At 40.3% G+C, this 13,996-nt stretch overlaps 1 protein-coding gene across 4 annotated transcripts in view; it reads right to left on the bottom strand.

Annotated features, from left to right (window-relative positions):
- Positions 1–13,996, bottom strand: part of LMO7 (LIM domain 7) — a 281,768-nt gene that overhangs the window by 29,139 nt on the left and 238,633 nt on the right. For 3 of the 4 annotated variants that reach the window (XM_073614268.1, XM_073614266.1, XM_073614267.1), the window contains 5 exons: positions 12,929–13,144; positions 10,641–10,755; positions 10,049–10,210; positions 6,675–6,847; positions 5,721–5,778 (listed from right to left, as the gene is read on the bottom strand). In XM_073614268.1, the coding sequence (XP_073470369.1) occupies positions 5,721–5,778; positions 6,675–6,847; positions 10,049–10,210; positions 10,641–10,755; positions 12,929–13,144 (724 nt within the window). The remainder of the gene's footprint in view (positions 1–5,720; positions 5,779–6,674; positions 6,848–10,048; positions 10,211–10,640; positions 10,756–12,928; positions 13,145–13,996) is intronic. The other variant, XM_073614269.1, reaches the window with a different exon arrangement.

The raw sequence follows: 13,996 nt of genomic DNA, 5'->3' as shown, positions 1-13,996 counted from the left end.
AAGTCCATTTGTGGATGCCCCCACATCCCGGTGATCAATGAAAAAATTTCCGGATTCAAGCTCCATTCTGCTTCGTGAATTTTTGTCTGCTCATGAAGTCTGCTACTTCGTTTAGCATGCCTTTGAGATGCACTGCTGACAGGGAGAGTAAATGCTTCTCTGCCCACTCCAGGATTTCTGATGACAGCAATAGAAGAGCCTTGTTCCTTGTGCCCCCATACTCAGGTATGCCATGGTAGTGGCATTGTCTAAAAGAATCTGCACATGGGACCCCTGGAGGTTTGCAGGTAGTAGCCAAAGCCAGTTTGAGGTTGCCCATGATGGATTTCCAAGCCTTTTTAAGCTGTTGATCCATCCTTTTGTCCATGGGATATTTTAATACTCCCATGTCTTCGAATGCCAAGTCGGTCGATCTGGAAACTTGGGAAAATGCTGCATCCAATTTGGGAACTTTGTTTCAAAGCATCTCTGGGTCTTTACTGAATGGGAAGCGTCTTTTATGCGCTCTTGGGAAAAAAGGTTCTCTGGATCCACCCATTCCTTTTTGATGGCTTCTGAGATTACTGAATGCACAGGGAAAGCGTGATTTTTTTGTTTCACCAAACCCTGTATACATTCAGTCATGCAGCAATAATTTTTTCTTCACCTAAACCCAATGTTGCATAGACCGCTTTTAACAGACTGTCTACTTGTTCTAAGGACAGTTTGTATCTTGAAGGTGCATCTTCTGGCCCTTCCTCCTCCTCTTCCCTGGAGTGAGAGGGGGAATGCTCCCCTTGGGTAGGAGGACCAGCTTCAGCCTCCACTGGTGGGATTGTGAGCCCTGAAAGGATCCTGAGGTAGTTGGCTGACTCAGGGATGGTGTTGTAAGCGCAGAGCGAAAAGTTTAGTTTTTATAGTAGCATCTAGCTCTTTCCGAACTGATGCGATTAAATCGCTGCATGCAGAAGAAGCTTCTTCCTTAACTAAGGAGTCAATGCAAATTTGACACAAAGTCTTCTTCCAACCCTCTGGTAACTTTGTTATGCATGAGGGACATCTCTTTTTGATCGTTGGATCAGAGCTCCTAGCCTGCCAAAAAAACGACAAAAAAAAAAAGATCAGAGCATCTCAGTGAGTCAAACCTGGCTCCCCACAGGTGCACAGGTAGTACAACAGCCAACTTCCTGTGCCCAGACAGGCCCCAGCCACCAGGGGGGGGGGGAATGGAATAAGAGGCACCAGAGTATACAGGGTAGACTCCCCTTACCTGGGCCTTCCTGGTGCCTGTGTTTGTCCCACTTGCTGCTGCCACAGATACCGGAACCGGAATATAGGCACGAGGACCGCTCCTCCCCTCTCCCCGGTGCAATTTCTAGCAGAATGACGCTGCGTCTGTTCACATGCGGCCCCTTTCCAGATACCTCATTTCCGGCTGACTGCGTCTCTACTCTGCCACCAAAAAGATGACGGTGGCCTGCAACAACGACATGCTGGGGAACTCCGCGAACAGCGGCCTAGGAGCGGACCCAGAAACAGTCAAGCTCTCTCTGAGCTGAAGAGGAAGAAGGAGCCCACTTACCAGCTACCCTTGGTGCAGTGTGGGAGGGGCGGACTCTCTGGAGGAAAAAAGGTATGGTGGGGTAGGCAGTCTGGCCTCTCAGGACAGCACCTAAGAGACCCTGACTCCCACTAGGTGTTCCCTTGCCGGAGGAAACACAAAAACTGACTAGCTGTGGGGAGACGCCTCCTTTTAAAATTTGGTGGAGTTGGCGTTTCCTGTTTCCTAATGGGTGGAGCCACTCTCTCAGGTGCTGTCCTGAAAGACATTTAGGGAAAACATGCTTGGAATCTTTAGACAAATTTTAGACTACTGTACATTCTTTTTTGAATACATTTTATAATGCAACAATTATGAAGAACTAACGCAAGGTAGGTAATAAAACATGTTAAATTATGAAACCGATCTAGATAATAGACTCCATGCCAATGTTTTGAAGCAGCAAAGTTTCAATCTATTCATGCCATCATTCCATGACATGTGTAAGCCTTTAACGAAGCATGGAACACTTCGATTTATGGCAGTTGATTTCAAAACACTTATAGAAGCCTATGAGCATTCCAGTTTCTAAAATAAGCAAAACACATGCATGTTTGTTTGGGTGTGTGGGTGGATTTGTGCTAGGAGTGGGGGGGGGGGGGGGGGGGGGGACTTGTGCTTGGAGGAGATATTAGAGAGGTTGAGGATTTGTGCTAGGAGAGGGAAGGTTTATTTTTTTTTTGGGGGGGGGGGGGGGGATTTGTGCCAGGAGGGGGGATTTCAGCAGGTTTGTACTGGGAGGAAAGGGGGGGGGGATTTATGCTTAGGGGGTTGGCATGCAGATTAGCGCTTGATTCTTTTAGTGGAGGAGTGGGGGGGGGGGCAGAAAACAGCTGTGGGTGGGGCCCAGCAGGCTCCACCCACTACAGGCTGCCTGCAAAAAACTACAGTAAGGGGCAGGTACAAGTTTAATCAACCCTGCAGAAGGTCTTTATTACAAGAAAGTCCTGCACAGAGGCAAGATTCACACTAGATTCCTGCACAGAACTGGAATAAAGCATGCCAAGATGAAGAAATAGTAAAAATACACATGCCTCTTGCATTTAGACAATATTTGCTTATCCTGACATTCAGTTCTAAAATAAAGTAATCCTATAACGAATTCCTTAACCTAACCCTAAACGTTCTTCTGAACTCAAAAGCACTTAATCTTTGATAAAATGGTTTTCAGCTATTTCCTTTTTAGTTTTGAGTACATTGTGGAAGGGTTAAAATTATGTCAGTTATAATTAAAGTAGTATTACTTATATTGATGTCCTTGCCTTGCAGTCTTAAAGTTGTTGCAAACCCTTACATATACCCAATGAAGTGACTAGGCTCAGGTGATACAGAGATGAAGCAAATCCTCCTAATAAATTGTACCCATTTATCTGCAGCCCTCTATGCTCTACTCTAAAGCCTTTTAAAAAACACATTTTACACAGCAACTTTAAACAGCAGACAGCAGGGGGGCAGGGAACTGATGTCAACAATACTGCAAAGCCAGACCACACAGCTCCGTCAAAAAACAAATAGCTGATTGAAAAGAAGAGACACACTCCGCTCTAACAGCCTCAAATAAAAAACATGCAGAGCTGAGTCTGAGTCACATGCTGCGTCAGTGACTCATGGAGACAGCAGAGGGATCAGAGAGGAACCGGATTTGTGCTCTGGAGTCAGGCGAGTACATACTATACTGGGATGTGTAACACTTTTGGTATCTGTGATGATGGTTATTCAGGATAAAAACAGAGGATGAATCTCATATCGCAAGAAAAGACAAAAGACATTCAAACACTTTTCCAATCCGTGTAAAACCAGAAAAAAATGTTGTAGCGCTTAATCCCCCAAAAATAAAGCGGAGTTCCACCCAAAAGTGGAACTTCCGCTTTAAGCACTCCTCACCCCCTGACATGCCACATTTGGCATATCATTTTTTTTGAGGGGAGTACTTAGGTTATAGTGGGACTTCCTGTCCCACTTGCTTCTTCCTGCGCTTGGCCGCCTAGGCGACTCCTCCTCTCTCCCTAGACAGCCCCTCCCTGCATAACAGGTCTGGATCCCTGCATGACAGGTCTGAATTAAAACAAATACACAGTCCTACAAGTGGTCCTACCATTTAGTCCAAATGCAATGGAATTTTATCACTTTATCATACACACACTGTATAGACACACTGTATATCAATACTAACGCATACATATAACGTTACAGGGAGCTCAATTATAGCACCTTACCAGGCTCATGAATTCTGGCTGGAGTTTGGTGTAAATGATGCAGTATCCTTTGACTTAAGTATCACTGATACTTCTGATTATTCATCACTACTCCATCAAAATTATACAGGAAGGGCTTAAGTGGTGTGTGGTGAAATGAGAAGGTAATACCGTCCTTCAAAACTTCAACTTTGTAAGTCATTTTTATCAATTTTACTCATATGGCAAAAAGATAAAAAAACAAAAACAAAATCTGCACATTTATATATTCATATTAGAGAACATACTGTAGAACACAATGGTGTTTCAGAGGGTGAATTCAACCTCGCCATGCAACAAGATCTGTCTGATGGCTCTTGACAAAGAGTATCAGTTTGTACTTTAAACTCATGAGATATTTAAGCAAGGCACGTGGACAAAACACTACTGTCATAAGAGTGAAAGAACAAGAAAAGAACTAAAAAAAAACAAACAAAAAAACAAAACATTCAAATGTATAGCCCATATGTGGAACTAAGTCTATGGTATGGTGTGCATGGTGGCATCTATTAGGTCATGTATTTATAGTGACAAGAAAAAAAAACAGCAGTGCACATTTTTTCTTTTTAATTCAGCTAGAAACTGATTCCCCATTCAAATAAATATTTGCTGTTAAAGTGATATACAGATGAACCACATTATTTAGGCCAATATCATGCCTGAAATAAACAACTGTTTATTCTGTGATACAAAGTACTAAACATTTGTAAGCTAAAGCTATGATTTCAATATTTAAAGCCAAATTTTACAAAATAAATTATATACACAAATACATTTACATTTAGTGCAACGTGTCCCTTGTGTTTCTGTCTTCTAGTTTAGTACTAATATTCCTCCTCGGATGCCCCTCAACCCTGGCCGTCAATATCTTCCCCTGCAGGTTAAAAGAACTGGAGCCGTGAAAGGCACTCACCAAGAATGCCAGACTATGCCTTGCCCTTTCCACCCAGCCCCTCAATTCACAGAAGCCAGTACTACAGCTTGTATGAATAAAACATTATCTATAAATAAATGGGGCAGACCAATCTTCCACCCATCCTCCATCCATAGATCACGTTTTATTCTGAGAAGCTGTAGAACCAGCATTCATGAATAGAGGCGCTGGGTGGAAAGTGTGGGCATAGACAATTTTGAGTGCCTTGACAGCTCCTCAGTTCTATGAACCCCCATGCACCTGAAGATTACGGCAGCGGGAGTGTGGAGGTAATCAGGGGAGACGATCACTACTGCACTAGACGATAGACGTACAAAGGACACATCACATTAAAAAGGTAAGAAATGTCCCCCAGGGCCCTAGAACCTTACATTGTAAACAAAAGCATTTTGTTTCTATCATACAAATATGAAACAAAATAAAAAATGCATATAGAAATTGAACCCAGGAAAAGACCAGCTTTCCAAACAGCTTTGGAAGGACTGTTGCAAATCATCACATACAAAATAACCTTTACACACAATGAAACACCATTTGTACAGCTTTAGATCTAAGTTACATACCTACATTTTGTAAACCCCCGTTCACACCAGTGCGATTTGACAGATCAAAGTCACATAACAAGTCGCACCCTATTTCAGGCTACGGAACTGTTCAAGTCGGTGCAACTATGACTTGCACCGATTATGAAAACGTTCCTGCAGTATTTCTGGTGATTTCATGTGTACCGTGCATCAAGTCACAGAGAAGTCAGCAAGACATAAAAATCGGACTGAGCAGCGACTTTGAAATCGCAATGAAGTTGCGTGATTTCAAAGCTGCATTCAGTGTGAACTGGGGCTGAACCCGTAGCTGGGAACTCCATGAACCAAGCAAACAGAGTCTCAATTTAAATCATTATGAAACTAAATTACTATGAAAATTAAAAAAAAAAAAAAAATTAAAATATAACAGGTATTTTAAAATACTTTACCTTTTGGCTTAGAATCAACATCATCTTTTAGACCGTTCACGTGTTTGATCTCTTTAACCTAAATAAACAAAAGTGGTTACATGTTATCAGCTGCTGCATATAAATACATATTTGGTTAACAAATCATTTTTACTAATTCAGAGATAACAATAGAGAAGATGATGTACATACATTGCATTCCATATACAGGGACCGAAAATGCATACTTTACAAAAATGTAATACTAAACACTGGAGAAAACATGCCACAGAAATACAGGTGCATGCGCCATAATGTAACATTGTAAATTGAAGCAACCGATGTGTAAAAACAAGTGGTGTTGTTCAGAGAGACTATTCAGATTGACATCAGTGAGAGCCAAAGGCGCCGCTGCTGTGTCTCTGCCAATCAGGAGGGAGAGTCTCGGACAGACGAGACACTTGTGGACATCGCTGGATCGAGATGGGGCTCAGGTAAGTATTAGGGGAGGGGGGCTGCTGCACACAAAAGTCTTTACCATACTGCATAAAAAAAAAACCTTCTGACAACCCCTTTAACAACGTTATTAAAAATACAGGGCTACTCAAGTCCACAAAAAAAAAAAAAAAAAGCTTTTAAGTGCACAGTGCTATATGTGTGTTTTACTTTAGGATTGGTATAACCTTAACACAATTTAACATTAAATGTCTTCTATTAGAAAATCTATTTTTTAATATGTGATGTAGGTTTTAAACTGTGGTGAGGAGCAAATGGCTAGCCTTTCATCAGCACACAAAATGGTGCCTGGAGGGGGAAGGGGTCTACACTGACATTTACTCCCTTTAAACCCAAAGGATGGATATACATGACCCAAAAAGGCAGCCAATTATTACTCAAGAGTAGGCTTATTTGTATGCAAAGATTTCATATTTTTATATCTGGCAGCCTATACAAGAGAAAAGCATACAAATAACATGGATGATAAAATCTACTTACATTTCCAGAGTCTGTGTCTTTGCCTCTCGGTGATGAGTTTGGGGACCTACTTCCCCTGGAACTTGCATCAATCCACTTATTCTCTGTAGAACCTACAAGTTTGGTATCCATACTGGTCAGATTGAGGGTTTTATGGCTTTTGTACGGCAGGGAAGGTGGATCTCTGCCCCAGTCTGATTGGTAAGTAATCAATGCAGCAACATGAGGTACGACAGTTAATGAAAACACATACAAAAGACATGTACACAGGACGGAACAAAAAGTGGTGAAGCAAGCAGTACAAGCAGTGTTATGGAGTGTTAGATTTCTGCAAAAAGACCACCTTCCCAGACATGCAAGTAGACATGCACTAACATGTTAAACAATTTGCTGTATCTTAAAGAGACTCCAACTCAGTTTTTGCCACAAAAATGTAAAACAAGATCACTAATATGTTGCATTGTAATTAGGATTTTACCATTTGCTACTTCTGTTTGCAAAGGGTAATTTTTGAATAAATGGACACTATACATTATATAATCTTTCATTAAAGTCCACATGCCATTTTTGTGTGTTACACCCTTCTATATTAAATAGATCATTGAAACGATCTAGAGATTTTTAATTTTTTTTTTATATAAACCTAAGTATGTACATTTTACCTGGTTTGAAGTTGGAGTACCTTGGATACAAAAAATATATGAAACACTATATAACCAAAGCGTAGATAAATAGGTATTAAAATTGACAAAACCAAAAGCTGCTGCAATGCAGCTTACGAAACTGCATGGTACGAAGACCAAAGCAGTTTTCTGTAATCAGTCCTGTAAAAGCAAACATCTGTTTGCTGTGAATCCCGACTAGCTTAGTTTGTACCATTTTGAAATAAACCTGATGAATAAAACTAAGACAAGGGATAACAGAACGATCTCTTGTGCCAGTAATTGGGTCAACCATTTAGAAAATCAGTATTCACATAAATGTCCCTAACTTTTTTTTTTATAAGAGTGATATTAAAGCTTTTTTTTTCTCAGTTTTGTTTTTATGGCGATTTTTTTTTAAATTAAAATAATAAACATGTCATACTTACCTGCTCTGTGCAATGATTTTGCACAGAGCCGCCCCAATCCTCATCTTCTCGGGCCCCCCGCTGGCGCTCCTGACTCTTCTTTGGCAAGTGTCCCCCATAGAAAGTTGTTTTCCATGGGGGAACTTGTGTGGGCTCACTCCTCAGCCACCCTGTCTGCATCTATTGACACAGACAGGGCAGCTCGGCTCAGACCCGTCTGAGGATTTGATAGACAGCACCACGAGCCGATGGCTCCCACTACTATCAATCTGAGAGCCACTGCTCTCATGCGCAGCACTGGATAGAGTTCAGGTAAGTATAAGAGAAGGGGGGGGGTGACAAGTTTTTTTTTTAGAACCACTTTAAACCCAATACACTGTAGTGTATAGTTAACTTTTACTGAAAAATGTTAACAGTTCACAGAAGGCAAAGTCATGTATGCCCTTCAAAATGTGGTATATAGGTTTCTGAACATGCTCGCCGTTTTTTTCAACTGCTTACAAAACAGGCCAGGTCAATTCCTTGGCCAAGTGGACATACGCATAGCTGTTGTCTGTTATCAAATGAAAAAATACACTAGTAGGGTTAGCTAGGGATCACAACAACCATGACAACAAAGGCTACAGAAAAGTGCTTTGCCAACTGGAAATTAGGATTACAAAATATTTTGTACCTCCACTTTCTGCACAAGAAAAAAAAAATCTATACAAAACACCACAGTTATTTTTGTTTGACATCCAACTAATCTGTTTTAGAAATATACAGCCTCCTTATACCCATGCACATTTTAAGTGTAGAGACAGGGCAAATGGCTAAAGCAATGATAGTATATTAAATGCATAAAAAGAAGAACTCCAGGTCTAATAAAATATCGGTATACGGTTTTAAAAAAGCAAAGTCACCAAATACAACCAATTCATGTTTTACACCCTTTTGTCGAAAAAAAAAAAAAACTACTTTATAATTGTTATATATATATATATATATATATATATATATATATATATATGGCTTGTCTTTTTTTTTTTTTTAAAAAGGAGTGAAAAAATGGCAGCTTACATTTTCACTTTCGTAAAGAACTATACTCACCTGTTCTTTAGGCCTCCAATTCCCCAAAGCTCCCTGCCGACATCTTCAGCCATGTGGTTTCCAGGTATCGACCCCTGGCCGAGCCATGACATCACTACCACTCATACACGAAAGTTTAAGATAACAACATTCTGAAATTCTTACACTGAGCTGCGCGTGTGCAGCTTAGTGTACTGTGCAGATAGGTAAACAATTCTAATGCAGAAAAGACATAGCATGTCATCTCTTCATTAGAAATCCTGCCTGTTTTTTTGGGGTTTTTTTACGCAAACCCTACCTAGCCTTCTCTTCTATGTAAGGAGGGGGCTGGGTAGTAATGTAAATCCTTTCTGTACTGTGCTGGCAGATCTACATTACCAGTTGTAAACTAGATATAGGCACCGTTTTAACAAAGGTTTAGAGATCTCAATGCTTGGGTGGTGCACTGTGTGTTAAAGGATTTGATTATAGTCTACCCTCAGTCTGTCCACACTTTGAATTTGTTCAGAATAGCTTGCAGTCCTTTATAAACCTGCCCCAAAAAGCAGCTAGAAACCCAAAAATATTTTTAGGACTGCTGTGACACTAGAACACAAAACATACAGTGGGGGTTTCTCAAATTTGACTGCAAAATTGGAAAGAAAGACTAAGCTTACTGACAGCATAGCTGACTTTCAAAAAACATCATGGGAATCAGGATTTCTACCTTGTTCAAATCCAGTCTGCAATAACATAGGAGCTTAAGTGTAAATATTATTTGCATCATTTAATCTACCTGAATATTGGAAGCATGGAAAAATCAGTTTAACATTAAAATGCCTATAGTCCCTCGCAAGTGAAAGGGCCTATGTTTTTTGAGCCATTTAAATAAATTATTAACGGAGTTCCACTTTAATGCCAACTTAGGAGCAATTTTATGTTGACTAACATGCTTAATCATGCTGTTAAATTAGAATTGCTGATCATAGTATAAATACACTAAAAGTAGAAAGGTTACAAAGGTTAATAACCAACCAGCGAAGTACAATACCAACACCATTTTAATAAACACACATAAAAGGTAAATGTTAAAGTGTTAACAGAAAGCACATCCTGCCAGTTGTTCATGGTTTGTATTTTTATTAAAGTTGTTCCTTTGAAAAGTCAGTTTACAATCTTGAAAAAAGTTGACAAAAAGATGACAAACTGGCAAAATGGTGACATTAGTTCTACTTTAAACACATTCAAGAGCAGTACTGACATTGCTAGTGAAACTCACCATTCTTGCCATATCGTCTGACATCTATTGCGAGGTTTCCAGTTTCCAGAGCGCTGTCCATTTCTTCCCTCCACTGATTATAGTCCATTGAAGAAACCTTGATACCGTTGAGAGATAGAATTTCATCATCTACCTGCAGTTGAGAAAATTCTGCTGGGCTGCCTGGAAAAAAAATAAGTCCACTTGACATTCTACATTTAATCTACAAGTTTAACCAAATATTTTTTTCCTGCTTTTATGCAAACACATGACATGTTTTATGTAAAACTTTATTTAGAACAGGATTATTTGTGATATGCAGTATCCTTTAAAAAACAAAAAAAAAATAGCTTTCTTGCTTTGATTATTATCTCTTTGCCCCTTTCTTTGTAAAGTCGTTTACTTAAATGGTATGTGAAAACAGTTTATACATGTACACAAACATACAAAAAAAACAAAACGTGTTTTAAAGCAACATTGAATTACACCTGCCTTAAGGAAACATCCTTAAGAGAAATAAGGGTGCTTGGTATGTCTCTTTAGTAGTCAATTAATGCAGTTCTGCAGCTACATTACATAGAATGAACTATAGAAAACAGAGCAGATACTCTACCTGCATCTACAGAAGTTACGAAAACCCCAGCACTATTCCAGGTGGTTTTAAAACCAAAGTCGTTGCTTCTTCCAGGGTTCTGGTTGATGCTGATTCTCATGTCGCTGTACTGGTCCTGAAAAAAATATATAAACATGCACATGAAGCGCAGGAGTATCCTGTGTCTGTGACCATGGCAAAGAGGACAGCCTATCTAGAAGAGAAGTCAGCCTGTACTCGGTAATTATCCTGTCACACTGAATGCATGACAGACACTCAAAACATGCTTTGTTCTGTTTGTCACATTATTCCTCCATTGGCTTTTAGACTGGTTGCTTTCTCAATTTTGGTGAGAATAAAACATGAGTAAACTTTAATACCAATTCCCAGTGAAATTGGATTTTTTTTCCCTAATGAGGCAGAGTTCTGAAAACAGCAAAAGTAAAACTATATTGTAAAGCACTGCGTAAACTGTTGGCGCTATATAAATCCTGTATAACAATAATAATAATAATAATAAAACTGAAACAAATGCTGCTGCCCATAACAACCATCATGCAGGATATGGGTTTAAAGCTCCCACAAACTAAAAGATAAAACCTCAGCTTCTTCAGATTCTCTCTTGTTTCATTGCACCATTTACAGTACATAAACTGGAATCACTCAGCAAAAGTAAAACTACTGTAACAACAAACTCCAAGCAGAGACATGGAGGGGAATTTATCAAAACTGGAGCAGACATAATCTGGAGTGGTTGTGCATAGCAATAAACTTCTAGCTTTCATTTCAAAGTTTAACTGAGCAAGCTGAAGATAGAAACTGAAAGATTGCCATGCACAGCTGCTCCAGTTTTGATAAAACTACCCATTTTAAAGTGGTTCTAAAGGCAGAAGGGTTTTTACCTTAATGCATTCTAAGCAGTAAAGTAAAAAAACTTCTGGGTGCAGCTCCCCCAACCCCCGTCTCGATCCAGCAATGTGCATGAGAGCAGCAGCTCTCTAGGGTCTCCATCTTCTCGTTGGTTCACACAGAAGCAGGAGCCATTGGCTCCTGCTGCTGTCAATCACAGCCAGTGAGCCAATAAGGAGAGGGTGGGGGCAGGGCCGAGGCTTCCTATTGGGGACACTCGGCAGGGGGGACCCAATAGCAAAGAGGATCAGGGCTGTTCTGTGCAAAACCATTGCACAGAGCAGGTAAGTAGATTTTTTTTTTTAATCACTAACACTTTCAAGCATATAACCTGCATAGGTTAAATACTCAGCAGCAGCCTTTTTCAACCAGGGCTCCTCCAGAGGTTGCTAACGGTTCTCTGAGAAATGGCTCATTGATTCCCCCCTGCCTGATGATGTCAGAAGAAATCTAAGGCTGATACGGCCACAGAGCCAGCAGCTTAGGACAAGTAAAGACTTCTCTTTTCTAGATAAGTTACCACTGACATCAATGATCCTCCTAGATGTATGTAAAAGGGCACCTCATCAACTAACCACACCGATGTAAGTAGCAACCTTAACCACCGATTTAAAGGGGGCACAGCTCAGCTGTTTTGTGACACTTGGGTCTCACTATGTATTAGGGATGGTGTCAGTGGCTCCTGCATGAATAAAGTCAGCTGTAAATCTTAGATTGGTCATGCTTTGTGTATTAGGACCACTAACAGCAGCTACTCTATGAATGCAGCCTGCAAACAAATGGTTGCACGCTTCATTAATACATACACTAATTATTGCTTATGAGTAAATATTGAAGAACCATATTTTATGAACAGGTCAGTTCAAACAAACCCTGTACATGTAAAACTAAAGTAATTTTCTAATAAACCTCTTTTAACCTAAGTTACACCAATTAGAATTTATTAACCTTTTACTAGCTAGCAGCTATGTTTTGCAGATTTTTTTTTCTCTTTATTCATTTATAAAGCTTTTTTCTTTCTCGTTCATTTTACCAGAATAATGAAAAAAATAAAACCAGCCTTTAAATTTGTAAATGGCAGTACCATATTTTGTATTAGAAACATAATATTAGAGCTTTTACAAAAAACCACCGGTTTTACCACACCCATTCAGCCTTACCCGCTTTATATAACTGTCCATCGGAACACAGTACAAAGGCCGCAACACCCTGCCCAGTTGCATTTTACATAGACTGAAATGGGGCCACCCTGCGGTTGGTGGACAAAAGCTGTAATTTCAGTGTCCTGTGCTAACCCAGCTACTCTATGCGCATATGCCATGATCCTACAACTCTTGATCCCTCATAGTGATAGGCAGCAACGCTGGTGTACTATGTATGATGAGGAGTTCTGTAATTACCAAAGAACTAGAATTGATGCCAACAGTCTGAGACACACTGGTCTTCTCTGGCTTGAAATCAAAAGTGCCGGAAATACTTTGGCTCCCTTCTTTCTTCTCATCGTCTCCACTTTGAGCCTCATCTTCCTCACTTTGGAATGCACTGCTGGGTTTATTTACCTCTGTCTTGTAATTGGAGGTGAAAGATGAACCATTATACCTTCGTGTGTCATCCAACTGGAGAAAAAAAAAAAGCACACTTCTGTTAACTGCATCATGCAAAAATAAAAAAAAGTTAACATTCTCAACTCTATGTGCAGACCGATATATAGTATTAAAGTTGCAATACAATAAAAGCAATGCTTTTAAAAACTGTATGCAGTTCCTCTGTAAAACAGTGACCGACTTTAGCCTATTCTATTGGACAGTGTTCAGCTGAAACCTATAGTAAGAAAATCTGTTTATCGTACGAGGAATTTCCTATTCTTCACCTTCTGACACTTAGAGTGTCAGAGACTTTCTATAGTGGATATTACTAAGGTGACTGACAGCAGCACGTGAAAGCTGAACTAAACCCACTGATTTAAAGTGGTTGTTAACCCACTTCTATTACATGCTCCCATCCTCTCTGCACCATTATAATAATTATCCCTGCGCCCTGTAAAAAAAACTGCCTGATTGTACCTCTATGAGTGCCGCTCATCTGATTCCTCTCCTCTGTTCTGCCTCAGGCTCACAGCTGCAGTGGACGGGGCCGAGCCCTCCCACTAACGTCAGCCAGGGAGGAGAGGGAGAGAGGAGAGACAGATCGCAGAGCTGCCGACAATCAGCTGAGTGGCAGGAGGAGAGCTCATACAGGTACAATCGTGAAGTTTTTTTTTTTTACAGAATACAGGCACAATAATAATAATATTATAATGGTGCAGAGAGGATGGGAGCATGTAATAGAAGATATGAGAGCAGGTAGAGCAGCAGGAGTGGAGGGGGCGGTTACATTGTATGAGCTGAGGCAGACAGGGAGGGGAGGGAAGGAGGACACAGGAGACAGATAGCAGGTTGCGAATGACGGAGGCACGCAAACGGATGACG

Source organism: Aquarana catesbeiana, linkage group LG02, assembly GCF_042186555.1.
Source record: "Aquarana catesbeiana isolate 2022-GZ linkage group LG02, ASM4218655v1, whole genome shotgun sequence".
Lineage (NCBI taxonomy): Eukaryota > Metazoa > Chordata > Amphibia > Anura > Ranidae > Aquarana > Aquarana catesbeiana.
Note: the sequence above shows the minus strand (reverse complement) of the source record. Positions and strands in the feature narration are given on the sequence as shown.